A 27,826-nucleotide genomic window follows, 5' to 3' on the forward strand; every position below is an offset into this window, starting at 1 on the left:
CAATTATGTGCAAAAGTCATTAATATTGATGATGCTTCAGGAACAAAGATCAACTGTGATTATTGAATCAGAAATAAAAGATGTTCATCTAAACTAAATCAAAAAATTCAGGGTTTTTTTTTAAATACAGCCATATTTTGACCTGTAAATCAGGAAACACAAGTCAGCAGGACAAACACAAGATCATCACCTTCATAAATTTATTTTGCTGCCACCCATAACGTGCCAATTTCTAAGTGGAGTCACTAACTTGCATTGCAAATAGCAAATGGCCAGGACTGAACAAGAGTTACCAGCTCTTCAATTTGTTTAGATTAAAACTAAATGTTATACATGAGTGACCACCAGTATTTTTTGTTTAATTACATTATTTTTTTTGTGCATGTACTGTTGTTAAGAGGATCGTGTGTTGGCCTTCCTATTCCTGCTACTCGTTTCGGACAGCAGTCAATAGCCAAATGCATCAGTGGGATTAGGAACCACATGCAGGAAGAGACAATATCCATCCCTGCAGGGTTCCAGAGTTGGGATGTCATAGTGAGATTGTATAAAACATTGTTGAGGCCGAATTTGGAGTATTGTGTGCAGTTCTGGTCACCTAACGACAGGAAAATTATCAATAAGATTGAAAGAGTGCAGAAATTTGCTAGGATGTTGTCCGGACTTCAGGAACTGATTTACAGGGAAAGGTTAAACAGGTTAGGACTTGGTTCTTTGGAGCATAGAAGAACGAGGGGAGGTTTGGTAGAGGTATTTAAAATTATGAGAGGGGTAGACTTTTTTCACTGAGGGCTGGCAAGATATAAGCCAGAAGACATAGATTAAGGGGAAAATTTAGAGGGAAACTTCTTTATAGAGAGCGTTGGGCCTGTGGAACAAGCTTCCAGCTGAAGTGGTGAATGCAGGCTCAATTTTAACATTGAGGAATTTGGACAGGTACATGGATGGGAGGGGTATGGACTGAGTGCAGGTCAGTGGAAAAGTAGAAAAATAGTTTGGCACAGATGAGAAGGGCCCTGTAATGTACTGTAGTTTCAGTGAACCAGGTAACATTTTACAACAATGCAGTTTTAATGTGGTGACGTGACCAAAGCTGGCTCATTACTCTATGATCTGTGTATGGATGGTGCTGGGAAGTGGTGACGTGTTGCTAGCAGCAGCCTGGGAAGCCAACACCTATTAAGATACTAATGTTTAAACCTACTTCAGCGAAAGGAAACATGCAGCAGAAAGGATTTTTGTTCCACCTTTTGTTTGCAAATAGTTATTATATTTTTTTTAATTTAACATGTACTATTATGTTTTTTTTTAAAAAGTACCTGCTTGGTTGCAATAAAGAGTTTAAGAGCAGATGTACAATGTGGACTACAATAAAATCATTAGAATGGAATTGAAATTCCACTAATACCAGTGTAGGACTTTGTACCTCCAATCATTTGCCCAGACCTCTGGATTACTTTTAGTGAATTTTAAATCCCTATCAACCAACTTCCATTGACAGCAAGTGCATCATTGCGCTGGCTCAATTATATAAAAGTATCATTCATAAATGCATGAAATCCAATTGTACATTTCTGAAAAAAAGCATTGGATTGAAACACAGGATAGCCCTTTCAAAAGCAGGTGAACCTGAGGAGTTACACCTGCACGTTTGTGTTCAAGATTTTCACTTCTTCCTCTTGGTTTTGGACCAATCCAATTTTTCAACATTTCCACCTTTTCGGGTGGGACTTTGAATCCAAGGTGGCAGTTGCCATTAAACCGGTGAACGGGTCAGGAAGCTGATCGCTCGTCTAATACGAGTAAAAGCAACTGCTGCCATAGGAGCTCTGTGGTTAGGGACAACTTAAGGTAGTATGTGAGTGGGGGAATGAGAACTGCTGGGCGGACAGTGAAATTAACCAGAAAAGATTATAAATTTGCAGTGGACACTGGAAGAAGTCTAATGTCAGGTAGTTGGATAGAAAGTCAAGCTACATCATTTGAATTGTTAACTTCTGTTATTAACTTCTGCTGGCAAAGTCCGAGACAGAGTGAAATTTGAAACAATAGAATTTGCCAGTAACGTGAAGCGAAGCACAATCAGGAGACCCTGGGTAAAGTATGCATTTCCAAGTTCCACGTTTCCTTCAAAACTACAAGCTTGGAGGTGGGGGGGGGGGGGGGGGGAAACACCTAGGTACAAAGTAGAGTCGAGCATTTAAGAGGGTTAACTGAATAGGCCAACCGTGCAGATTCAAGGTTGGCGCTATTTTTCTTCACCACGAGGTGGAAAAGCACAATGTTGGAGGGACCAGAAATGGTTTGAACTGATTTCTTGCTGCTGTATTTGTTATGGGAGTAGGTAGCACTTTGATTGTTCCCATCTGTCAACTAATCCCTTGATGAACCAAAACGTTGGTCCTGGGTCTTTGCATCTTTATCTTTCCGAGATAAAGTAGAGTTTGGACTGTATTGCATCTTCACTCCACTGCAGACTTACACAGGATCAGGGCTAAGTGAAGGCCAGATACAAGGCCTCTTGTAGATAACGTGTGTGTCTTCACTCACCTCCATGGAAACCCTCCAGCCTTGCATGGCCGACACGCCGAAGCCGAATTTCTCAGTACACCGCTCACTGGAGCTCTTCACCGTGTTGGGCTGAGACAGATAGGCCCCCATGCTGGTTCGTGGCCCGACGCCGGCCGCCCCGCACACGAGCAACACGTCCTCCCCGGCCGCCGTCCGCCGAAGCTCAGGGCCCCTCCCCCCCCTCCGCGCCAACGCCGATTGATTGACAGGCGCGCGCACGCGAGGGGGCGGGAGGCAAGCCGGTCACTCGGGCAACGGGCCGCTGGGGCCGGTCCCGCCGATTGATTGACAGGCGAGGGAGGAGGAGGAGGGAGGCCAGTCACCCGGGGCCCACCGCGGCAGGGACGGGTTCAACCCGAAGCTCGCTCACAGCCACCCAGCCCCGCGCCTCATTCAATTCGCTCGTCTAACAAAGGCTCAGCGGGGAAACCCGATCGCCGAGGCTCAGCGCTCCCCTCAGATCGAGCACCGTCGCCGCGGTTTCAAGAGGAACACCGATAGACGGTTAAAAAAAATCGCGGCGTGAAGTGGGAGGGGTTTACGGTCACGTGACACCTCCGTGCTGACCGCTGGAAAATTCTGTGCGTCACATCCGGGAATTGATGGCGGCCATCCTTTGGACCGGAAGTGGGGGGGGGGTAAAGCCAAGCGCGGGCTTTTAATGGGACGCTTCTGGTCCTGGAAACCGTGGCGCTTGATGGTCGCGTGTATTGGTTTACATGAACGAGAGCAAAAGTGAATGCGCGGAGATTAATGATGCTGTTGAATGGATTCATCCCTCAGATAATCTTTGGAAAATTTGTGAGGGGGCCTAAACTGTTGTTCTCAACCCTCCACGTACTATTGAAGTCATCCCTGACTAAACCCAGCACATGTGGCATCCTATGGAACCAAAGACTTCATGCACTATTTTATGGTTTTTTTAAATTTTTTATTCACACTATAAACCATATTGATCAAGATACATACATTTTCCTTCTTGAATATATACAGTATCGTTTTCTTCCCCCCCCCCTCCCTCCTCCCTCCCTACCTCCCCTCCCATTTACTTAAAGTTCAGAATCTAAGATACATTAAACCCGTCAAACAATGTTGTCACTCAATAAAAATAAACAAATTCCACTGAGTCAGTTCTTTTCATTCTCTTCTGTCATTTTAGGTGGTAGATGTCCTCGGTAGGTTTTCTCTATTGTGTTTCATGTTCTTCTTTGGCTTGGCTTCGCGGACGAAGATTTATGGAGGGGGTAAATGTCCACGTCAGCTGCAGGCTCGTTTGTGGCTGACAAGTCTGATGCGGGACAGGCAGACACGTTTCATGTATGGCTCCCATATTTGTTCAAATATTGTAATATTTCTTAAATTATATGTTATTTTTTCTAATGGAATACATTTATTCATTTCTATTGTTGTATTCTCAAGCTATCTTCTAATTTCCAGGCTGACATAATACATTTTTTTGCTACAGCTAGGGCTATCCTAACAAATCTTTTTTGTGCTCCACTATTTTATGTTTTTTGATAGTAAGGTGAATGTTTGCACTGTGATGCTGCTGGAAAACATGGGATTTCCTGACAATAAATGTGGTTAGTAAGGAATGACTTGAAGTGGTATGTGAGTGGAAAAAGTTGAGCACCATTGGAAATTTGGGCGAAGAAGAGGCAGGTGGAATTTGATTCATGCAAGTGCGAGGTGTTAAATTTTCTGAGGTCAAATCCAAGAGGAAAGTAAACCAAGCAATAGGAATTCAAGACAAATGGATACTTAAAAGTTTTAATTTTCTTTAAACATGAAAACAGGAACAAACTTTAACTTATTACTATTAACTCCCTTTTACTTCTAAGCGCACATGTATATAATGTGTATATGTTCAGGAAAGTTATTTGTTTCACAGTTCAATCTCACTTTTCACTCCTCTAGGTTCACTGGTATCAGGAAATTCCTAGACTGTGCACACCATTTAACATTTATGAATTGTCACCACGCTCTGTGGAAACAGTTAAATGGTTACTGCTCAGGAAGGTTGTCAGTTCTCAGGGAGGGATTCGTTGCTCATTGGACACACACAAACTGATTCCCTCCTATCAGCCACTTCAGTGTCTTGCCAAAGAAACTTTCCCCCTCTGGGTTTTCCAAATTATAACCTCTTCTTCCAGGTCGCCACATTGTTTCCCTTATTTCAAATGAAACTCTAGCCATTTCCTCTTGTGAGGACCACAAGGGTTTTCAACAGGCTGATTTCAGAACTCACAACCTGTCTTCAAAATGGGGTTTAAACAAGCTTCTAAAAGCCACTGCAGAAGTCAATTCTCTCTCTCTCTCTCTCCCTCTCTTGAAGAAAGCCTGTTTAGTCTTTTTCTCTACAAAACCACATCCTTCTTGCAGAACAGCAAACTGCAAAACCAGAACTCTGTAGGGCTCCAAACCCAATCTTTGAAAGATCTTTATCAGCATAAGCCCTTTTAAGTTCTTTCCCTAAGCAGTTTTTTTTTGTCTTTGCAAAGACACAGAGAGCCTGGACTGTCTGTCTTGAGCAAAGCTCTTGCATTTTAAATGAGATCTGGTTTGTGAAGTGTTTGTTTGTTTGTGACCTACACTAAACTCCCACAATATATCTCCTTTAAAAATATTTATATATAATATGAAACATAATATAACTCATCACACTATCAGGACCCTTATGAGCATTGTTGTACAGAGGTGCAGGTACATAGCTTCCTGAAAGAGAAAACAGAATGGATGGACATAATGCAAAACAATGTACATATGTAAAGTTTATTTTGCATTACCAATAAGTGGTAATTGTGCCTCTCCTACAGGAAAATGAATCTCAGGGTTGTATGTGATGTCATGCATGTGCACTGACAATAAATCTGAAGTAATTCCTTACTAACCACAGAGCACTGATGGCAGAGGATGCCATCAGTGATTTGTGGTTAGTAAGGGATTACTTAAAGTGATGGGGTGGGGGGGCTGGGAGTTGAGAACCACTGGATTAGGCCCTCTTGCAAACTTTATTAGATTTATCCAAATTTTGGTGAGGGAAGAGCTCTTCTTGAATCTCTCAGTTGAAAAAAAGAAATCTGCCATAGGAGCTCTGTGGTTAGGGACAACTTAAGGTAGTATGTGAGTGGGGGAATGAGAACTGCTGGGCTAAACTATTAGTGGACAGTGAAGTTAACCAGAAAAGATTATAAATTTGCAGTGGACACTGGAAGAAGTCTAATGTCAGGTAGTTGAATAGAAAGTCAAGCTACATCATTTGAATTGTTAACTTCTGTTATTAAGCTGCTACAAATCCTCGAAGGGATGAGGGCTTAGAAAAGCAATTTGACGCTTGAACACCAGTTAATGCTGAGTTCCTTTTACAGTATGCTGTAAATTTAAATTGGACATCTAAAGTAAAGCAGAAAATGGGTTCAGCCTGAAATTTTTATGGAAACCATGGTATTTATTTACTTTTTTTCTCTTTCTATGTATCTGTTAATCAATGGATTATTCACTGTGTATCCATTAATCAATCACTATGTAACTATACTATTTACGTTGAACAATTTACTATGTACTTTTTACGATGAATTCCACGGTGAATGAGTAAAAGATAAAGGTGCTGAAAGATGATGTGACGTGGCAGATATGCCGATGAGGATGAATAAGACACGTGGTTTGAAACATGATTATATTAATGAATGAGAAATGATGGTGGCAAGTTAAAGATTGATATACTGCTAAGATATGGGACATGATTGATTGAGTAGCAAGGTCAGGACTGTAATATAAAAAAAGGATGCAAGCTGTGTCTGGTGGGAAATCAGCCACCTGTTCTCTGATTGCCTCAGCCTTTACTTGCAAATAAATTCCTGAAGAATTCTCCGCATTACCTGACTAGTTTTTGGACCTCAGCAAACCACAACAAATTTGGCGCTGTGAGCAGGGTCAGAAAGAGACTCATCAGAAAGGAGGTGGTTGGTCAAGGGTGCTTCCCAGCCCCGAAGGGATTTTCTTGAGACCAACTGGTGGTCTCTAACAAAAAAGTAAGCGGTTTTCGCTTTAAATTCAGATTAAAATCTGTTGGGGACTCCGGGGATACAGAAGTACCAAACAACAGTCAGAGGGTCTCTCCGATCGAAAGACTACCAAAATTAACTTAAAAGGAGGCTTGGAGAATTGATCAGGAAGATTGCGCAGTGAGGCGAGTAAAAATAAGGGTTAGAGATTGATTAAAGAAGTAAAATTCTACATGGTGTTGTTAAGTCCTTGTGGATACTGCCATAGGTAAATAGGGGTCTGAACGGATGAGACATCCTGCGGAGACTGTCCAAGGTAAGTAAGGGTCTGCACAGGCAGAACAGGTAAGCTAGAGAGAATCAGTACCAATTTGATAATATAAAACTATAAATTGCTATGGGACAAATTGGAATTGCAAAGGGAGAAAATAAAAGTAGTATAGAAAATAAGAGTAGTGTAGAAAATAGCATAGTGACTGCAAAGAGGGGGCAGGAGTTTAAGGAGTTATTAATATTTGTATTGATGGAGGTATTAGGTCAAATAAAAGAGGTTCATGATCTACCTGAATCTTTTAAAAATGCATTAATAACTAATTCCAAAAAAAGGGAAAGATTGTTTATAGCCTTCTTCAAATAGACCTATATCATTATTGAATACTGACTATAAAATTGTATTGAAATTGTTAGCTAATAGGCTTGTTCAATTTTTGCCAAAATTCATAAATTTAGATCAAACTGGTTTTATTAAAAATAGAAAAGCAGCAGATAACATAGTTAAAAATGTTTAAGTTTGATAAATATAGCACAAAATAGGAAGATTCCCACGATAGTCTTAGGTGCAAAAAAAGCATTTGATCAATTGGAATGGGATTTTTTATTTGAGACACTTAATTCTTTTGGGATTCCAAATACTTTTATAAAGGCATTGTATGATCAACCTAAAGCAAAAGTGATTACGAATAAACAAATCTCACAACCCTTTTTGCTTGAAAGGTCTTTGAGACAAGGTTGTCCATTATTACCTTTCTTGTTTGCATGAGGGATTGAACCATTGGCAGAAGTAATTAGAACTGATAATGAAATTAAAGGATTTGAAGTAGGTAATAAAGAACATAAAATTAGTTTATTTGCTGATGATGTTATAATATGTTGAACGAGACCAGAAATATCTTTAAATACGTTGAATGAGAGATTAAAAGAGTATGGGTTAGTATCAGGTTATAAAGTGAATGTTGATAAAAGTGATGTATTTACTTTTATGATGGATGTGGATTACTCTCAATGTAAAAAGATTGACAAAATTTAAATGACAAAATTAAGCAATTCATTTAGGAATTAAAATTTATAGAAATATAAGTAATTTGTTTAAACTAAATTATTTGTCATTGTTAAAGAAATTGGAAGAGGATTTGAAAAGATCGAAAGATTCACCAATAACGTTAATAGGACGAGTGAACTGTATTAAAAATGAACATTTTTTGAAGAATACGATCATTGCCCATTCAAGTACCAGAAATTTTCTTTCGAAACTTGAATAATATGTGAAATTCTTTGGAAAGGTATGATGTCAAGAATTGGTTTAGAAAAATTAACATGGAAATTTGATCAGGGTGGCTGAAGACGACCAAATTTTAAGAATTATTTTAAAGCTGCTCAATACAGGATTTTGTCCTCAACGGGATGAAAAACCAGTTTGGAATCAAATAGAAATGAATAAAATTGGTGAAACTATTTCAGAGTTAATTTTGTATAAATTTTGTGAGTTGTTTAAAGGAATTAAAGATTTTTCCATATTGAAACATATTTTAAACATATGGAATAGAATTCATATCGAGGGAGAAATTAAAAATTATCAATGACCAAAAATATTGTTAAAACAAAATCAACTTCTTCCCTTTTACTTTGAATAAGTCTTTATTTGATCATTGGTTCAGTAAAGGTATCCAGAGAATAAAAGATCATTTTTTAGGATCATTTTTCTTAACTTTTGATCAATTAAAAGATAAATATAATATACATAATAATACAAATTTTGCATATTATCAATTAAAAATGTATTTGAAAAAGAGACTGGGAGCAGATTTGAGACTCCCTAAACAAAGTCAATTTGAAAATATAATAAGAGATACATTTGTTAAGAAATTTATTACTAATATGCATATAAAATTACAAGAGACTGCAAAAAAAAGATTTATACAAATCAAAAATGCAATGGGAGAAAGATTTAAATATCCAAATTCAGGAGGGGATTTGGTCAAAATTATGTTATAAAAGTGTTACGAACACAGTAAATGTTAGATATCAAATGGTTCAATATAATTTTCTTCATCAATTGTATTATATTCCACATAAACTAAATGGACTTAATCCTAATTATTCAAATAAGTGTTTTCGATGTGCAAAAATAATAGGGACTTTTTTGCATTCAGTGTGGAAAGGTTTTGGAATGAACTGAGTTTATTATTAAGGCAAATTATGAAGATAAAGATACCGAAGGATCCAAGAATATTTTTAATTGGAGATACCTATTAAAAAGATGTAAAATTGAAATTGGACAAATACCAAGAAAATTTTTTAGATATTGCATTAGCAACTGCAAAGAAATGTCTAGTGATATGGAAAGATGATAGAGAAGTGTTATTAAGTCGATGGTATAATGAGATCAAAATTATATACCTTTGGAAAAAATTACGTATAGTTTAAGGAATCGAGTTGAAAATTTTTATAGTATTTGGAAACCATATATAGGTTTTATAGATAATTTTCCGTCCACCTCTTCTATCTTATCCACTCCTCTTAATTAGTAACTTTTAATAACAGTTAATGGTTGTATATGCTAATATTATTGTATATTAAATGGTAGTGTTTCTTCCTTTCTTTTTCTTACTTTGGCATAGGAGGAGGGATGGGGAGAAAATATAAAAGTATTTTTTTGTATAATTGGATATGGATATTTGATTAATGTTTTATTCATTTTTTTTCCTGTAATGATCCAAACGATTAAATAAAATTTAAAAAAAGAATCAATGGGTACAACGCAGTTCTTTAACCTAGGACCAGCCCCAGCAGGTCCAATCGGACCTGTGAACCCCTATTTGAGATACTTGGGGTGCCCAGAGAACCGGGATGGGAAGGGACATTATCCAATGATAACATGGGAGGCGGATGAAGAACCTATGGTTCAGATCATTTTAGAAGGGCAATTAACACCAATGAGACACTGAAGCCAAATATACTTGCATGCAACCACAATATTACCTTTCACCTTCCCATGTCTGGAAAATTTGTTAAAACTTGGGAAAGACACAGTTAACACAATGCACAGCCCAAGTACATTTAGAGATGAGTAACAAAGAAATAGTATTGCCAATATTGGTGTCTAAAGGGACCCAATCAATTTACTAGGAAGAGATGCCCTGTTAAAACTGGAATTAAAATTAGAACATACCAGAAATGGCTTGAGCGTGTAAAGAACAAGCGCTCAATTAATGAAGCAGAAACCTAGGAAAGCCAATGTATTTTGGATAGGGGACATAGAAGATCAAACCTGGGAAACTTGGAAAAAGGGTGTGTTGGCCATAATACCCAAGGCCACACTGGCCAAGTCTGAGTTACATTGTAGAGACTAAAATAATTGGAAAACCAGGGGAAGCCTTACAAATTAAATGGAATGCTTTCCTAGAAGGATGGTACAGGGTACCAGAAGCTGCACCCCATGTAGTATTGCTTGTAAATGAGGGACACCAGTCCAAAGGGTTGTGGGCCCTGGTGAAGCAAGCTGTCACCCACTAATTGGGAGAAGATTACACCGAAGGAATGGAAATCTGGAAACAATAACTACATCAAAGTAATGGTAAACATAGACATGGTAGGAACATCAAAAGAGGTTGAAATAGCTCCCCAGTAACACCTGCCATTACTAAGAAAAGAAGAACAGCATAAGGTTGAGTGAGCTGCCATCCATCCTATGGCCACAACATGATACAGATGTGGGGAGAGTGAAATCAGCAAGTTCAGTAGAAATAAAGTTAAAACAGGGAACAATTCCACCTAGAAGACTACAATATCCCATAAAAGCAGAAGAAGGTATGGCACCAACTGTTCAAGGTCTGCTGGAAGCAGGAGTCCTTAAAGAGACAGATAGTCCCTGCAACACTCCGCTACTAACTGTTTTAAAGGCAGGTAAGTCCAAATAGAGACAGGTACATGACTTGCGAGCAGTAAATGAGGGGGTGAGAGACTGGCCAACAGCAGTCCCAAATCCACATATACTGCTGACTAATGTTCCACCAGAACTATCTTGCTTCTCAGTAATTGATCTGTGTTCACCCAGGAGAGGGTGAGCAAATTTAAATTTTTGGGAGTCATAATCTCGGAGGATCTTTCCTGGACACAACAAACTAATGTCATTGTGAAGAAAGCATGTTATTTCCTCAGGAGTTTGCAGAGGTGGTATGACATGGCAAACTTCTACAGGTGCATAATGAAAATTTAGCTAACCGGCTGCTTCATGGCCTGGTATGGGAGCACCAGTACCTCTGAGCCCAAAGGTCTGTGTTATGAGCCCAGAGGAACCCAAAACCCAGCAGCAATAGATATTCACCAAGACAAATAGTTACTTAAACAAAAGTTGCTTTTAATTATCTTTAAACATGAAAACAGAATCACACTTTAACTTACCACTATTGACTTAACTAACCTAACTTAACCCCCTTCTAATTCTAAGCGCACGTGTATGTAATGTGTGTGTGTTAGTTCAGAAAAGATCTTTGGTTCACAGTCCAATCTCACTTCTCATTCCTCCAGGTTCACTGGTTGCAGGCAATTCTTATGCTGTGCACAGAATTTAATATATATAAAGTTCACCAGTCTTTGGTGCTTGAAAGCGAAATGGTTATCACTCAGGAAGGTTCTTGTCGGTTTTCAGAGAGAGACTTGTTGTACGCTGGACACCCACAACTGATTCTGTTTTAATCTGCCACTTCATTGTCTTGCCAAAGAAACTTGCTCCGTCAGGGTTCTCCAGATGATAACCTCTTTCTTTCAGGTCACCACAGAGTTCCTTTTTGTTTCCCTTATTTCAAGTGAAACATTAGACAGCCAGTCCTTTCCTCTTGCATGAACCACCAGGCTGAACTAAGGAGTCAGAACCCATCTTCAAAATGAGGTTTTCCACAAGCTTGCCAGCTTGTCGTGTTCCAGTCCCAGCTGCTGCTGCCGACTGTATCACTGCAGAATGGATCTTTGTCTCTGTCTGTCTCTCTCAGAGAGAAAGCCTATTTGACTCTCTCTGCTTGAAAAACCACATGACCCTCCTAAAACAGCAAGTTCCTCCACTGCAGATGGTCTGTGGCTCGGACAAATTCTTTCATCTATTGCCTTTTTGTAAATAACAATCCATTAATGAAGTCTCTTGGGCACTCTCCAAAGCTTTTGCAAAGGCTCCTGGGCCGACATGTCTAGCATTAGCAGAGCTCCAGTATTTTAAATAAGATCTGTTTTAAAGTGTTTGTATGTGACCTACGCAGAAAAATCTGCCCCAATTTATCTCCCGAAAACTTATCTATATTCTGTTACACCTGCAAAAGGTAATGGTCACAACCCAGTGAGGGTAGGTGAGATACAAACCAGAGGATATGGGTTAAGAATGAAAGGGGAAAGGTTTAGGGTGCAAAACTCTCACCATCATCAAGAAAATTTGTATGGAAAGCTGCTATCAGAGAGCAGCAGCAATCATTAAGGATCTACCCCACCCAGAACATGCTCTTTCACACTGCACCCATCAGGAAAGGTAATAGGTGTCACAAGACTCAGCACCAGGTTGCCATCCCTCCACCATCAGATTCAATCAGCCTCATTTGAGTATTCTGACTTTGAACATTATTTATTATTGAATTTTTTTTTCTTTATTGTCTACTCATTTTGTTTACATTTGTCTTTGTCTACATTTCTCTTTTGTATACGTTTTTTTTAGTATAGTTTATAGCAAGGGTGGCCAAACTTTATTGGGAATGAGCCACATACAGAAAAGTCAGGAGTCACAGGCCAAACCATATTAAGCCCGGCAGTTTTCAACCAGTCACACGACAACAAAAATGTGTTTTTCGACCAAAATACCCCTATGCCACCAAAACCTCATTTTCCATCAAAATAACTATGGCATTAGTGAACTGTTGACATTACCATAGTTTATTGATGTGTTCATTTGGGATTCCTATAGCTACTGCTTTTAAATTTAAATAAGTACAATTGCACTCTTTAAAACTCTCATTCAAAAAGCAGCGCAAAATATAAAGCTGGGTGCCAACTAAGAACAGGAGACAATATCAAAAAAGGGACAAGGCAGTTTCCAACATTCCTCCACACAACTCTTAGTAAATGCAGCACAGTTCACAGCCCAAGTATCCATCTTCATGATTGGCTATTGAAGATAGGCCATTAAAGTGAACAGATTCCTTGCAAATCCACCTTGATCTCTGTGGGAAAAGCATTAATTTTCCCACCGTCAGAAATTTTCAGCTCTCCCTTGCTATTTTCCGGTTTTTTTTTTGTTTCGCTCGGTCCAATCAATTCAGGTAAACGTTTTCAACAATGAGTCAGTCTCGTAGTTGTTCAAAATGGCAACAACATCTAGGGTTGAAACTAAAAAGTGCATCAAAGGTTGATGAAGGGAAAGCTGTGGATGTTGTCTATTTGGACTTTAGTAAAGCTTTTGACAAAGTTCCCCACAGGAGGTTAAGAAAAAAGGTGGAGGCATTAGGTATAAATAAAGAGGTAGTGAAATGGATTCAGCAGTGGTTGGATGGGAGGTGTCAGAGAGTAGTGGTAGAAAATTGTTTGTCCAATTGGAGGCTGGTGACTAGTGGAGTTCCTCAGGGTTCGGTCCTGGGTCCACTATTATTTGTTATATATATTATCGATCTGGATGTAGGGGTGGAGAATTGGATAAGCAAGTTTGCGGATGACACAAAGATCGGTGGTGTTGTGGACAGTGAGGTAGATTTTCGTAGATTAAAAGGTGATTTAGGAAGGCTGGAGGTGTGGGTTGAGAAATGGCTGATGGAATTTAATACAGATAAATGTGAGGTGCTACATTTTGGAAAAGCAAATTTAAATAGGTCATATACATTGAATGGTAGACAATTGAGGAGTGCAGAGCAACAAAGGAATTTAGGAGTTGTGGTAAATAGTACCCTCAAGGCTGATACTCAGGTAGATGGTGTGGCGAAGAAGGCATTTGGAATGTTGGCCTTCATAAATCGGAGTATTGAATTCAAGAGTAGGGAGGTTATGATGAAATTGTACAAGGCATTGGTGAGGCCAAATTTGGAGTACTGTGTACAGTTTTGGTCGCCAAATTATAGGACAGATATAAACAAAATAGAGAGAGTGCAGAGAAGGTTCACGAGAATGTTGACAGGATTTCAGGGTCTGAGTTCCAGGGAAAGGTTGTGCAGACTGGGGCTTTTTTCTCTGGAGCGTAGAAGATTGAGAGGGGACTTGATCGAGGTGTTTAAGATTTTAAAAGGGACAGACAGAGTAAATGTGGATAGGCTTTTTCAATTAAGAAAGGGGGAGATTCAAACTAGAGGACATGGTTTAAGATTGAAGGGGGAAAATTATAAGGGGAACATGAGGGGAAATTTCTTTACGCAGAGGGTGGTGGGGATGTGGAATGAGCTTCCGGCAGACGTGGTTGAGGCGGGATCATTGGTTACATTTAAGGAAAGACTGGATAGTTAAATGGAGAGGAGAGGACTGGAGGGGTACGGACCGGGTGCTGGTCAGAGGGACTAGGAGGGTGGGGATTTGTTACGGCATGGACTAGTAGGGCCGAACTGGCCTGTTCTGTGCTGTAAGTGGTTATATGGTTGTATGGTTATGATATCCAGAGGGCAATTTATTATTAGAGACTATCTTCTAATGGGCCATATTAGCTTTTATTTTTAAAATTCACCTGGTATCACTTAAAAATGGGCAATTGGCACCATAGTTTAGGTCTCCAGGTATCGATAATTAGAAATTTTGCACGGCCTGCAGGAAAAAGAATCTCAGGGTTGTAGGTGATGTGTGTAACCTGACCATAAATCTGGACTCTCACTTTTGGCAGAACTTAACATGACTGTTTGACATTTAATAACAGGATCTGATGCCTTCACCTACAACCCTGAGATTCTTTCTGCTCATCCTTCGAGGAAGGGCTCAGTCATCTATCTTTACCTCCTATGGATGCTGAGCTCCTCCAGCATTTCTGTGTCTTGACAACCATCTCAGCCTCTGCCAGATGGACCTGTTCACTCCAGACCGGTGGGGGACAGGCTGTGGTGCTGATTGGGCACCTGGCCTGTCAATCATTCCGGAGTTGCTCGTCCATTTGATATGACATCACGGGGCTCGCACCATCATCCGCCCACTGTGCGTCAAGAGGGACATTCCGTTCCGCCTCCCCTGTGCGTCATCTGTCTTGCGCGTGACATAACCGTTTGTTGGGTGAGGGGGAGGGGGAAAGAGGTAATCCGGTGGCTCTGACGTCATCGGCGACCGATTCAGCCGCGACTCCGGCGCCGGCGGCTGCCGATTGGTCCGATCGAGTGTCAATCAGGTCGACGCCAGACGCCCCGAGGGAAGTGGGCGGGATGGTGAGAGCGTCAGAGCGAATGGAGTGGACGTCGCGGTCGCCATTAATGCGTTGAGGAGAAGGGCTCGCCGAGGCTGGAGTGCGTCGGAAGGCAGAGCGACTCGGCCCGTTTCGTTCACCGGTGACCTGAAGCGGAGCGCGGCTGGCGCTCACCGAGCCGTTTTATTCCCTTTGATCATTGGCGGCGGTGCCCGGACAGCAAGGCCGCCGCCGGGCTCCGTTCGGACGGTGTTGGGGTTGGGGGGGGGGGGGGCGTGGGGGGAGATGTCGGAAGGGGAGAAGGCGGCGGTAGTGGCTGCAGCCGCGGACAAGGCAGCCGAGGCCATGAATACGACGGCTGAGGTGGACGACGAGGAAGAGGAGGAGAGCGAAGACGAGAGCGAGATTCTGGAGGAGAGTCCGTGCGGCCGCTGGCAGAAGCGGCGTGAGGAGGTGAGACCGGTGGAGCAGCGGCCAGCACACTCCCTCACCCCTGTGTGCATGCAGAGGGACACGCAGGACGCCCCCCCCCCCCACCCCTCCCCACCAGACGGAGACACACAGGGACACTCATACTGTAACCCCCCCACCACCAGACAGAGACACACAGGGACACTCATACTGTAACCCCCCCACCACCAGACAGAGACACACAGGGACTCCTCCCCCCACCCCAACCCACCAGATAGAGACACACAGGGACACTCATACTGCAACCCCCCCACCCCACCAGACAGGGACACTCATACTGCAGCCCCCCCCCACCCCAACCCACCAGACAGAGACACACAGGGACTCCCCCCCACCCTAACCCACCAGATAGAGACACACAGGGACACTCATACTGCAACCCCCCCACCACCAGACGGAGACACACAGGGACACTCATACTGCAACCCCCCCACCACCAGACAGAGACACACAGGGACTCCTCCCCCCACCCCAACCCACCAGACAGAGACACACAGGGACTCCTCCCCCCACCCTAACCCACCAGATAGAGACACACAGGGACACTCATACTGCAACCACCCCCCCCCCCTCCACCAGACAGAGACACACAGGGACACTCATACTGCAACCCCCCCCCTCCACCAGACAGAGACACACAGGGACTCCTCCCCCCACCCCAACCCACCAGACAGAGACACACAGGGACTCCTCCCCCCACCCCAACCCACCAGATAGAGACACACAGGGACACTCATACTGCAACCCCCCCACCCCACCAGACAGGGACACTCATACTGCAACCCCCCCCACCCCAACCCACCAGACAGAGACACACAGGGACTCCCCCCCCACCCTAACCCACCAGATAGAGACACACAGGGACACTCATACTGCAACCACCCCCCCCCCCCCTCCACCAGACAGAGACACACAGGGACACTCATACTGCAACCCCCCCCCTCCACCAGACAGAGACACACAGGGACTCCTCCCCCCACCCCAACCCACCAGACAGAGACACACAGGGACACTCATACTGCAACCCCCCTCCCCACCAGATGGAGACACACAGGGACACTCATACTGCAACCCCCCCCCCTCCACCAGACAGAGACACACAGGGACTCCTCCCCCCACCCCAACCCACCAGACAGAGACACACAGGGACACTCATACTGCAACCCCCCCACCCCACCCCACCAGACAGGGACACTCATACTGCAACCCCCCCCCACCCCACCAGACAGGGACACTCATACTGCAACCCCCCCACCCCAACCCACCAGACAGTGACACACAGGGACTCCCCCCACCTTAACCCACCAGATAGAGACACACAGGGACACTCATACTGCAACCCCCCTCCACCAGACAGAGACACACAGGGACTCCTACCCCCACCCCAACCCACCAGATAGAGACATACAGGGACACTCATACTGCAACCACCCCCCCCCCCCCCACCAGACAGACACACAGGGACACTCATACTGCAACCCCCCACCCCACCCCCCCCACCAGACAGAGACACACAGGGACACTCATACTGAAACCCCCCCACCCCACCAGACAGGGACACTCATACTGCAACCCCCCCCACCCCAACCCACCAGACAGAGACACACAGGGACTCCCCCCACCCTAACCCACCAGACAGAGACACACAGGGACTCCCCCCACCCTAACCCACCAGATAGAGACACACAGGGACACTCATACTGCAACCCCCCGCCACCAGACAGAGACACACAGGGACTCCTACCCCCACCCCAACCCACCAGATGGAGACACATAGGGACACTCATACTGCAACCACCCCCCCCCCCCCACCAGACAGAGACACACAGGGACACTCATACTGCAACCCCCCCCACCCCACCAGACAGGGACACTCATACTGCAACCCCCCCCACCCCACCAGACAGGGACACTCATACTGCAACCCCCCCCCCCACCCCAACCCACCAGACAGAGACACACAGGGACACTCCTACTGCAGCCCCCCCCCCCCACCAGACAGAGACACACAGGGACACTCCTACTGCAACCCCCCCCCCACCAGACAGAGACACACAGGGACACTCATACTGCAACCCCCCACCCCACCAGACAGAGACACACAGGGACACTCATACTGCAACCCCCCACCAGACAGAGACACACAGGGACACTCATACTGCAACCCCCCCCCACCAGACAGAGACACACAGAGTCACTCATACTGCAACTCCCCCCCCCCCCACCCCCGCACCAGACAGAGACACACAGGGACATTCATACTGCAACCCCCCCAACCCAGGGACAAACAGAGGATGTGGACAGGCGCATACAAACAGAGACAGAAACGCACTGTTGGGCGCCCACCCGCCCCCTGCCAAGGGTGAGCATGGGCGCCCACCCATACACAGGGACAGCTGCTCACACACGGGCGCTCGCACGGACACGCACACTGGGACAGGGACAGATGTGCACGGACAGACGCATGCATGCACACTCTCACTCAGGGACACAGACACCCACAGGTGTGGGCACACACAAAGACAGAAACACGTGTACCCAGACGGCAGGCGTGCGCGCGCACACCTTTTTAACTCACTCTTGACTGCCGACAGATGCTGTGTGACCTGCTGAGTTTCCCCAGCACATTTGTGTATTTCAGTCAACCTGAGACTTCAGAATTTATTGTCATGAACAGGTCATAAAATGTGTTGTTTTGCGACAGCATCATAGTGCATGCATTACTGTAAACCACTTTAAAGAATATATAAAATAATCCAAGAAGGTAGTGTAGAGAGGGGTAAAACACAAAAATCTGCATTGATTGAAGGAAAAACACGAGAAGGTTAAAAGTGTACTTTGTATAGTAAAGGCACACAACCAATGTTTTGGGCCTGATCTCTTCAAGGTATGATAATAGTGTCTCTTCATTGTTCCTTGAAATCTGATGGCCAATGAACCACAAACATGTTTAACTTCCTTTTAATGAGATCCTTTAAATTACACCCCTCCCCAGAATAGCCTTCAGTGCCCCATTCAAGAGAAGTTTTTCCACACTGATTGTTGTAAAATGCTTCTCGTTATGTTTTTTAATATATTTGTGTCACATTATTCCAAGTACAGTGAGAGGTGCTGGGTGAGTACTCTTTTACAACTGTAATGTGTATCAAGCTCTTCCCCTCCCCCATTTCCATGAGGACAGATTATCGTCAATTGTCCGTGGATGTTCTTGAGCATATATGTTGCTTGCGTCCAAGAGGGATCTGTGGAGTATCTGCGGTTTCCGCTTCCTCCCCTACCCCATTACAGTTACTGGCGCCGTGTAAATATGGAACCCCCCAGTCGTTTTGTACTCTTGGACCATGGAGATTACCATCTGATGTTTTCCTCATTTTAAAACTACTACCCATGCTTTTTTAGCCAAATATTCTATCAAAAAATGTTTTGAAAGTGTGTGTATGTGTATTATTAGAGATAGATTCCAGTTGAACTATTGAGTTTATTACATGTATTTTGATCCCTGAGTAGGGGTCTCAAGCAAAACAAACATAATTACGATGTGTTCCACTGACTGTTTTGAAGTTTAGGATTACAGACTTTATTATGAGATTTTAGTATTAACTTGCTTGCAAATTATAATTCCATTTACAAAATCTTTACAAAAGAAACTCACAAAATCTCTATATTTCATTGGATAAGTTTCATGATGTGTAAATTACAAAAAGGCAAGTCTGTCAGCAAACCAACCAGCTGAGTTAAAAATAGGAAATGTTGAGAATACTCAGCTGGCCAGACTGCATCTATAGAGAAGGAGTAACTGTTGACATTTCAGATTAATTTTTCATTCTGGTATTTCAGGTCTTCTGTATCTACAGGAAACAGCTATTACTTGCTGAATTATTTGCATCCAAACTGAGTTTCTGACCCCACATCTTTGCCACTGCTTTCTTCTGCATTGTAACATTAGTTGGCTCTGTAACATTAATGTATTTTAAAGTCTTTTATGTTCTGGAGAAAATAACTTGTCTAACATTTCACTGTCAGTATCTTGTTCCTCATCATATCTTTGCTAACCACAGTGATTTTCTTTCCTCCATCATGGATTCATCCTGTACACCCAAATTTAGGACTCCCTATTCCCATCTTGTTGCCAAGACAATCATTGATATAGAGTACGGATAGAAAAAAAAGTTTGAAAACTATTGAGGAGCAAAATATTTCAACAAAGGATTTCAAAGCATCTGGCATCTATTTGACAACAAAGGATGTCTCAGGAATGGAGAAATATGCAAAATGTCTAGTTTGGATAGAATAAGAGTGCTTTGGAGGAAGATGGAGCAGACTGAATGATTTTGGATATGGGGGAAAAGGACTTTTTTTCAGTAACAGAAGTCACTCATCAGAGAACAGATGAGAGGAATGGGCTTATTTTTGTTTAGTATATAGGCGTTAAAGTTTTTCTTTGAGCCAAAGTTTCTGGAGAGAGAACAGAAGTAGGCCAGCCAGGAGATGATAAGACATGGAGTTTTGTCATTGGCTGGTAAGAAAAATCATGTTTTTTTTTTACGTTGGAGGCCAAAGTTGGCTGAAAATTGATACATTTAATGTGAAAGTGTTTAGAATTAATTTAACTGGAAGGTATGTTGGCAGTATTTGATAAACTGGTAATGCTTAAGTAAAGGCTAAGATAAAATTTAAATGTCACAAGCTTGTCATTGAATGTATTGCCACATCAGGTACAAGTGAAAAGTGGTAGAGGGTGTGTGGCAGAAAGCATTGGTGTAGGTACTCTGACGAAGAGGTTTAGAAAAGTGCAGTTTCTTGGTGCAACGGTCTGAAAATGTTTTGAAATAAGTTGATTTTCAATTCCTGCGATGTGATGAGAACAAATTGTTGTTTGTGATTTTTTTTTCTATGTGCAAATAATGTGATGAGACCTTACCTATTCAGTGTTGCTTGAGGAATAATTCAGCTTGGGTTACTCTCTGCACTTAATAGGCTTATACGAATGTGTGTTGATTTCACATCTTATCTAAAAGGTAATATCTTTGCAGTAGTCTGTTTGTACTCAAGTGGCAGCTTCAACTTCTGTGCTGTTGGGGTGGGAGTTGACCTGCAAAATTTGACAGCCCTTTGCAAAACATTGCAGTTTCTGGTGGACAGGACCAAGGGGAGAAATCAGTTGCGGAATTATGGAGAAATTGCAATTTATTTGACACTCGTTTGCAGAGCTAAGATTGGTTTGTTGCACACAACATTGTTTTCTACCGATAGAGAACCCATTGTGGCTGTCAAACAAGAATTGGTTTTGCCTTGGGAGAGGGAAAGACAAAGAAACTTAATGCAATTGCATAATTTGCCTACATCTGTTGACTCTTGCATGTGAGAGACATCTCTGACCTTAATGCTTCACATTTTTTATTCCAAGATCTTCAGTGACTTGTGCTCAAGCATTAGTGTCTAAACAGTATGATTAAAACAGTTGTAAAACACGAAAGTCTGCAGACACAGGGATTGAAGTAAAAACATAGTGCTGGAGAAACTCGGCAGGTCAAATTGGGTTGGAGAGTGAATGGCATTAACATTGACTTCTCTGGTTTCTGGTAGACCACTCCCTGTTCTCCCTCTCTTTCCCCATCCCTCTCTCTCCTTTCCTCTAGCTCTCACATTCAAGAGCTATCTCTCCCCGTTTGCTAGTATGCCCTCCCTCCCTCTCTTATCCATCTATTATCTCTTACCTATGGGCTTGTGTTCCTCCCCACACCCCACTATTTTATTCAGGCACCTGGCTACATTTTGCTTGTACCTTGATGAAGGGCTCAAGATAAGTTGGTTATGTCTTTGCTTTTCAAAGTACACGTTGACCTCCTGAATTTCTCCAGCATTGTTTTTTTTGCCTTTGCCTCATTGAGGATTTTGGTTCAACATGAATGTCAGTACTCTATCAGCCTTAATATTGGATAAATTGTCAATATTATTGTCGCTCTGCATTGTAGTGAACCAAGGAAGCCCACATTTAGTCTGAGATCAACTATCAAAGCCTGTCAAACTATTAAGGTACAGTGAAAACCTTGCATCATGGCGTTCCATCAGTACATCTGATGAAGCAGCTAATTTTCTGTGTTGAAAGGGAAATTAAGTTGAGTTTTTTCAGATCCAAGATGCATCTGCATTTTGATAAAAGAAAATGGTAGTGGTTTGTTTGCATTTTAACTTTGTTTCTTGCCCTCAGGTTTATCAGATCTGGTTGTTTCACTGATCGAAGCTGAATGCGATTTTTATATATATATATAATAATTTTTAAATTTAATTATTGCTTACATTGAAAGTCTACATCAAAACTTTTGTCCATATCTTTAGACATGAGTGGAAGGGAAACTTTTGTCAATTTACAAGTTGCAGAGATTCAACAGGTGTGGAGGTGGCACGATATTAATGCCCTTTAATTACTTAGCTTAATTCTAGCTCATCATAAAAGTCCAGCTACTGAATAACCTACAGATATTTATTTAATGGGAAGACCGGTGGATGATAAATTTCATAGTATTATGTTTGTGCTGTTTTAATCATATGGTTTAAGAACTAATGTTTGAGCAGTGCCACATGTCACTGAAGATCTTGGAATAAAAAATATGAAGCATTCGATGGATCCTTGATTTCCTCAGCTACAGACCCAATCAGTGAGGATTGGTAAGAACATCTCATCCACAATCTCCATCAGTACCGGAGCACCACAGGGCTGCGTTCTTAGCCCCCTGCTCTACTTTATACCTATGACTGTGTGGCTCAGTACGTCAACACCACCATCTACAAATTTGTTGGCAATACCATGGTAGTGGGTTGTATAAAAAAGAGGTAATGAGTCATCATACAGGAGGGAGATTGAAAACTTGGCCAAATGGCGCATCAACAATAATGCACTTAATGTCATCAAAACTAAGGAGATGATCGTTGACTTCAGGAAGGGAAAACCAGATGTGTACAATTCCGTGATCATTGGGGGATCAGAGGTTGAGAGGGTGAGCAAATTTAAGTTCTTGGGAGTCACTATCTCGGAAGATCTTTCCTGGATTCAATGTACTAATGGCATTGTGAAGAAAGCATGTCAGTCCCTTTACTTCCTCGGGAGTTTGCAGTGGTTTGATGTGACATCGGAAACTGGCAAATTTCTACAGATGTGTGGTGGAAAGTGTGCTGACCGACTGCATCACGGTCTGGTATGAGGACACCAATACGCCCTGCAAAAGGTAGTGGACCCAGCCCAGGACATCACAGGCAAAGCCCTTCCCACCATCGAGAACATCTACAGGGAATGCTGCCATCAGAGAGCAGCAATCATGGACCCACACCACCCAGCACATGCTCTGTTTTTGCCTCTACCATCAGGAAAGAGGAAAAGATGCCACAAGACTCTCACCACTAGGTTCAGGAATAGCTGCTACCCCTCTACCATCAGACTCCTCAACAAACTCGGACTCATCTAAGGACCCTTTGCTCTTCATTTTTTTTCTCCTCTCTATTATACATACAATTGGTTGTTTACATGTGTATATTGTGCAGTTTTTTTTTGCACTAAGTGATAATTCTGCCTGGCCTGCAGGATAAAAAATGTCATGGATGTTCTCTGACAATGAATCTGAAATTTGAAAAATACAGTCAATTAGTACCTTCTCAGCATTCACAGAAGAAAACCTGAGATAAAGCTTTATTCAGTTGATCTTGCTACCTTGGTCCAATGACAGCAAGAGATAAGAGTTGAAGAAATGTGTGAACACAAGGCAAGATATTTTACATTTTGTAGAATTGTACATCACCTCCATGATGAGCAAGTGTGATAACTGCTTCAATGTTTGCTCCTGTGCCCTGGTTCTATCAAGGATCAAAAAAAATCTTTGAAGGGGATGAACAAGAGTTCATTTAATGTGGGCAATTTGCTTTGTCTTCCACAATGGCAATATGACAGACACTGATTTTCAGCTCCCTACCCCTAATTAATGAGATTTTTTTCCAAACATTTTAATTTGGAATCACATTAACTTGAAAAAGAAAGCCTTTTTGGCAACGAGTGGTTTAAAGTCACAGGTCCAAGCAATGACTAGAGGGGCAAAGTTGAATCATAAATTTCAAATGAGAATGGAGTGCTAGGAAAGGAAAATGATCACAACTTTGGAAAGAGCCAGACCCTGAATCAATTTGTATGGAAGCTGCTCTTCTCAAGATTGGAAGAATCTGCAGATGGTGGTGACAACAGCTGGACATTGCGCAAGTTCCCTTACCTCCATGGACTCCATCTACGTCTCTTGCCAAGCAAAGGCAGCTAATGTACTGAAGTACTCATTCGCCCTTCTTTTTCCCCTTTCTCCCATTGGGGGCAAAGATCAAAACTGAAATTACACACCAACAGGCTTAAGGACAGTTTCTTCCCCACAGCATCAAGCTCCACACTGCCTTTGCTTTGAACAAACTGATCTTTTGTTTCATGGTAACTCTATATTCTGCAGTTGTGCTGTATTTCTACTTTATCTGCTGTTTGTATGTGAGATCTGACCTGTTAAAATTCTCACAAAAGAACTCTTGTGACTGTCTCTTTTGGCTTGGCTTCGCGGACGAAGATTTATGGAGGGGTAAATGTCCACGTCAGCTGCAGGCTCGTTTGTGGCTGAAAAGTCCGATGCGGGAAAGGCAGACACGGTTGCAGTGGTTGCAGGGGAAAATTTGTTGGTTGGGGTTGGGTGTTGGGTTTTGACAAATAATCCTAAACTTAACTGGATTGATTTTGTGGAAAAGGAGGCCTCTGCTCTGGGTCAAATGTCTCCCTGTGCTGTAACGATTTTTATTTCTAAAATTGTTTATTTATGAAAAGCTAATTGTATGTGATTGGCAGAAAATAAATTGAATGTTTGAATATCATCCTAGGATTTTTTTTTTGTAAAATGGATTAACCATTATTCATTGGAATATTGCACAAATGTTTCTTCAAAGCAGCAAGATGTGTTGGAAGTTAAGCAAAAAGTCTGCTGATCCTGGAGTCTAGTGCAGTACATACACAAAGTACTGGAGCAACTGAGCAGGTCATGCAGCATCCAGCAAGACAGTTAAAATTTTGGGCCTAATCCTTTCTTCCAGTGTGTAGAAGTGTTTTGGGGCATCATCTGCATACAGATTGCACCTCCATTTTGTTATGAAATATTTGCAGTAATTTTTCACCCTTTCATAATGCATACTGCTATAATTTGTAGATAACCCACTAATTCTGCATTCTTGATGGGTTATTTTATGTACAGCCTTTATAGCCAGTAAGTGTTAACTGATGTCTATTGGGGTGAAGGACTTAATCAAGGGAAGGGAATTTGGAGAGTAGCAACTATTGCTCGTGCTTGCATATTGCTGGTACATTTTTCTTGCAACTAGGAATGATGCCATATAAGTTTAGCGTTACACTGCCATGCCATCAGTTATAATTGTAAGCAAGTATGAAGTTAATGGCCATTTGTAATTTTTTGATTATAGGGTATGAATATTTGACTGGACTTGAAAAAGATCTCTTGACTCAGTAATTGGACAGACTTTATTCTGTTGAGAAGAGCAATGTCATCAGTATATGATCATATTTGTGGGATCCATTAAAAGATAAGAACCACTTGTTTTGCTACAATATGCAGTTTTAGATGTAATTGTGATTAATCTTAAAAATTAACTCAGTGGTCAGTTAGTCTTGACATTATAAGCTTGGAATATTTCAAAAATTTGAATTTGTTGAAGTGCACATCATTTTTTTTTGCACCAAGTAATTGTATTCAATGGTAACCACTTCCCTCCTATTTAATCTTGGGAAATTTGTATACTGCTTAGAAATGTATTTTTCTTTCAGATTTGATGGCCTCAGTTCATTGAACAGACAAATATCTTTGAGCAAAAGCATAGCACAGTGGGAGGGTGCATTCTTTGCATCTATGTGGACCCTGGTTCAATCCCTGGCATGTCCAAGCTGATGAATTTGTAGAATTACTAATTTTGCTGTCTCTTACTGTCCGAATTGTATGGAGACCCTTGACAAATGTGAAATGGCTTAGATTCAAAATTGCCTATAGTGTTCTAAGAGAACAACTCTTGTTTGTTTTGACTGGTGTAGTTGAGCAACTCATTCCTGATGCTGATTTTGTATGAATATAGCAGTATTCTATACATAGTTTCAGTTTCATATTTTCTCCAGGGAATGTTAAAAATTATTTCAAAATAAAATCTCATGAATTGCAGTCTTAAGGTTCTTCATTCCTTTCAGCAATTTGATTGACTGCTATGGTTATACAGGGTTTGTAATTCAGATGCTTCAGTTCTTTTTATTTGGCTTTGCCCACTGAAAAATCCTATTTTGATTTGCTTTACCCAATTGCCTCCACACTACTTTGATGTATAATAAGACAAATATTTTTGTGTTCATTTTATTTTGTGTTTAAAATTGATCTTTTGTCTTTCATTTAGGAAAGGATTTGGGTTTTATTGCTATTTAAAAGGTTTAGAAATTTGGCTGTCTGTTATCTCCTTTAGTGATTACTTCCATGTGAGTAGTGTAATGGATTAAAAATTTGGGAGAATTTGGTAAGATTTAGAGTACATTTCTTTCTTCTTTGGCTTGGCTTCGCGGACGAAGATTTATGGAGGGGGTAAAAAGTCCACGTCAGCTGCAGGCTCGTTTGTGGCTGACCAGTCCGATGCGGGACAGGCAGACACGATTGCAGCGGTTGCAAGGGAAAATTGGTTGGTTGGGGTTGGGTGTTGGGTTTTTCCTCCTTTGCCTTTTGTCAGTGAGGTGGGCTCTGCGGTCTTCTTCAAAGGAGGCTGCTGCCCGCCAAACTGTGAGGCGCCAAGATGCACGGTTTGAGGCGTTATCAGCCCACTGGCGGTGGTCAATGTGGCAGGCACCAAGAGAATTCTTTAGGCAGTCCTTGTACCTTTTCTTTGGTGCACCTCTGTCACGGTGGCCAGTGGAGAGCTCGCCATATAATACGATCTTGGGAAGGCGATGGTCCTCCATTCTGGAGACGTGACCCATCCAGCGCAGCTGGATCTTCAGCAGCGTGGACTCGATGCTGTCGACCTCTGCCATCTCGAGTACCTCGACGTTAGGGGTGTGAGCGCTCCAATGGATGTTGAGGATGGAGCGGAGACAACGCTGGTGGAAGCGTTCTAGGAGCCGTAGGTGGTGCCGGTAGAGGACCCATGATTCGGAGCCGAACAGGAGTGTGGGTATGACAACGGCTCTGTATACGCTTATCTTTGTGAGGTTTTTCAGTTGGTTGTTTTTCCAGACTCTTTTGTGTAGTCTTCCAAAGGCGCTATTTGCCTTGGCGAGTCTGTTGTCTATCTCATTGTCGATCCTTGCATCTGATGAAATGGTGCAGCCGAGATAGGTAAACTGGTTGACCGTTTTGAGTTTTGTGTGCCTGATGGAGATGTGGGGGGGCTGGTAGTCATGGTGGGGAGCTGGCTGATGGAGGACCTCAGTTTTCTTCAGGCTGACTTCCAGGCCAAACATTTTGGCAGTTTCCGCAAAGCAGGACGTCAAGCGCTGAAGAGCTGGCTCTGAATGGGCAACTAAAGCGGCATCATCTGCAAAGAGTAGTTCACGGACAAGTTTCTCTTGTGTCTTGGTGTGAGCTTGCAGGCGCCTCAGATTGAAGAGACTGCCATCCGTGCGGTACCGGATGTAAACAGCGTCTTCATTGTTGGGGTCTTTCATGGCTTGGTTCAGCATCATGCTGAAGAAGATTGAAAAGAGGGTTGGTGCGAGAACACAGCCTTGCTTCACGCCATTGTTAATGGAGAAGGGTTCAGAGAGCTCATTGCTGTATCTGACCCGACCTTGTTGGTTTTCGTGCAGTTGGATAATCATGTTGAGGAACTTTGGGGGACATCCGATGCGCTCTAGTATTTGCCAAAGCCCTTTCCTGCTCACGGTGTCGAAGGCTTTGGTGAGGTCAACAAAGGTGATGTAGAGTCCTTTGTTTTGTTCTCTACACTTTTCTTGGAGCTGTCTGAGGGCAAAGACCATGTCAGTGGTTCCTCTGTTAGCGCGAAAGCCGCACTGTGATTCTGGGAGAATATTCTCAGCGACACTAGGTATTATTCTATTTAGTAGAATCCTAGCGAAGATTTTGCCTGCAATGGAGAGCAACGTGATTCC

General features: G+C 42.4%; 2 protein-coding genes and 1 long non-coding RNA gene across 5 annotated transcripts in view; 2 read left to right on the top strand and 1 right to left on the bottom strand.

Annotated features, from left to right (window-relative positions):
• The window catches only part of ppm1g (protein phosphatase, Mg2+/Mn2+ dependent, 1G), a 106,684-nt gene extending 103,566 nt beyond the window's left edge, over nt 1-3,118 (bottom strand). The window contains exon 1 of one of the 2 annotated variants that reach the window (XM_069930766.1): nt 2,551-3,117. In XM_069930766.1, the coding sequence (XP_069786867.1) occupies nt 2,551-2,661 (111 nt within the window). In that variant the 5' untranslated portion in view covers nt 2,662-3,117. Of the gene's footprint in view, nt 1-2,550 lie in introns of both variants that reach the window. The other variant, XM_069930767.1, reaches the window with a different exon arrangement.
• Nucleotides 2,823-9,592, top strand: LOC138760328 (uncharacterized). The gene is made up of 3 exons (XR_011355541.1): nt 2,823-3,075; nt 5,940-6,015; nt 7,970-9,592. It is a non-coding gene; the product is annotated as an uncharacterized lncRNA (long non-coding RNA).
• A 5,505-nt stretch (nt 9,593-15,097) lies between these two features.
• LOC138760330 (nuclear receptor-binding protein-like) overlaps nt 15,098-27,826 on the top strand; it is a 112,401-nt gene continuing 99,672 nt past the window's right edge. The window contains exon 1 of one of the 2 annotated variants that reach the window (XM_069930769.1): nt 15,098-15,645. In XM_069930769.1, the coding sequence (XP_069786870.1) occupies nt 15,478-15,645 (168 nt within the window). In that variant the 5' untranslated portion in view covers nt 15,098-15,477. The remainder of the gene's footprint in view (nt 15,646-27,826) is intronic. The other variant, XM_069930768.1, reaches the window with a different exon arrangement.

Source organism: Narcine bancroftii, chromosome 4, assembly GCF_036971445.1.
Source record: "Narcine bancroftii isolate sNarBan1 chromosome 4, sNarBan1.hap1, whole genome shotgun sequence".
NCBI lineage: Eukaryota > Metazoa > Chordata > Chondrichthyes > Torpediniformes > Narcinidae > Narcine > Narcine bancroftii.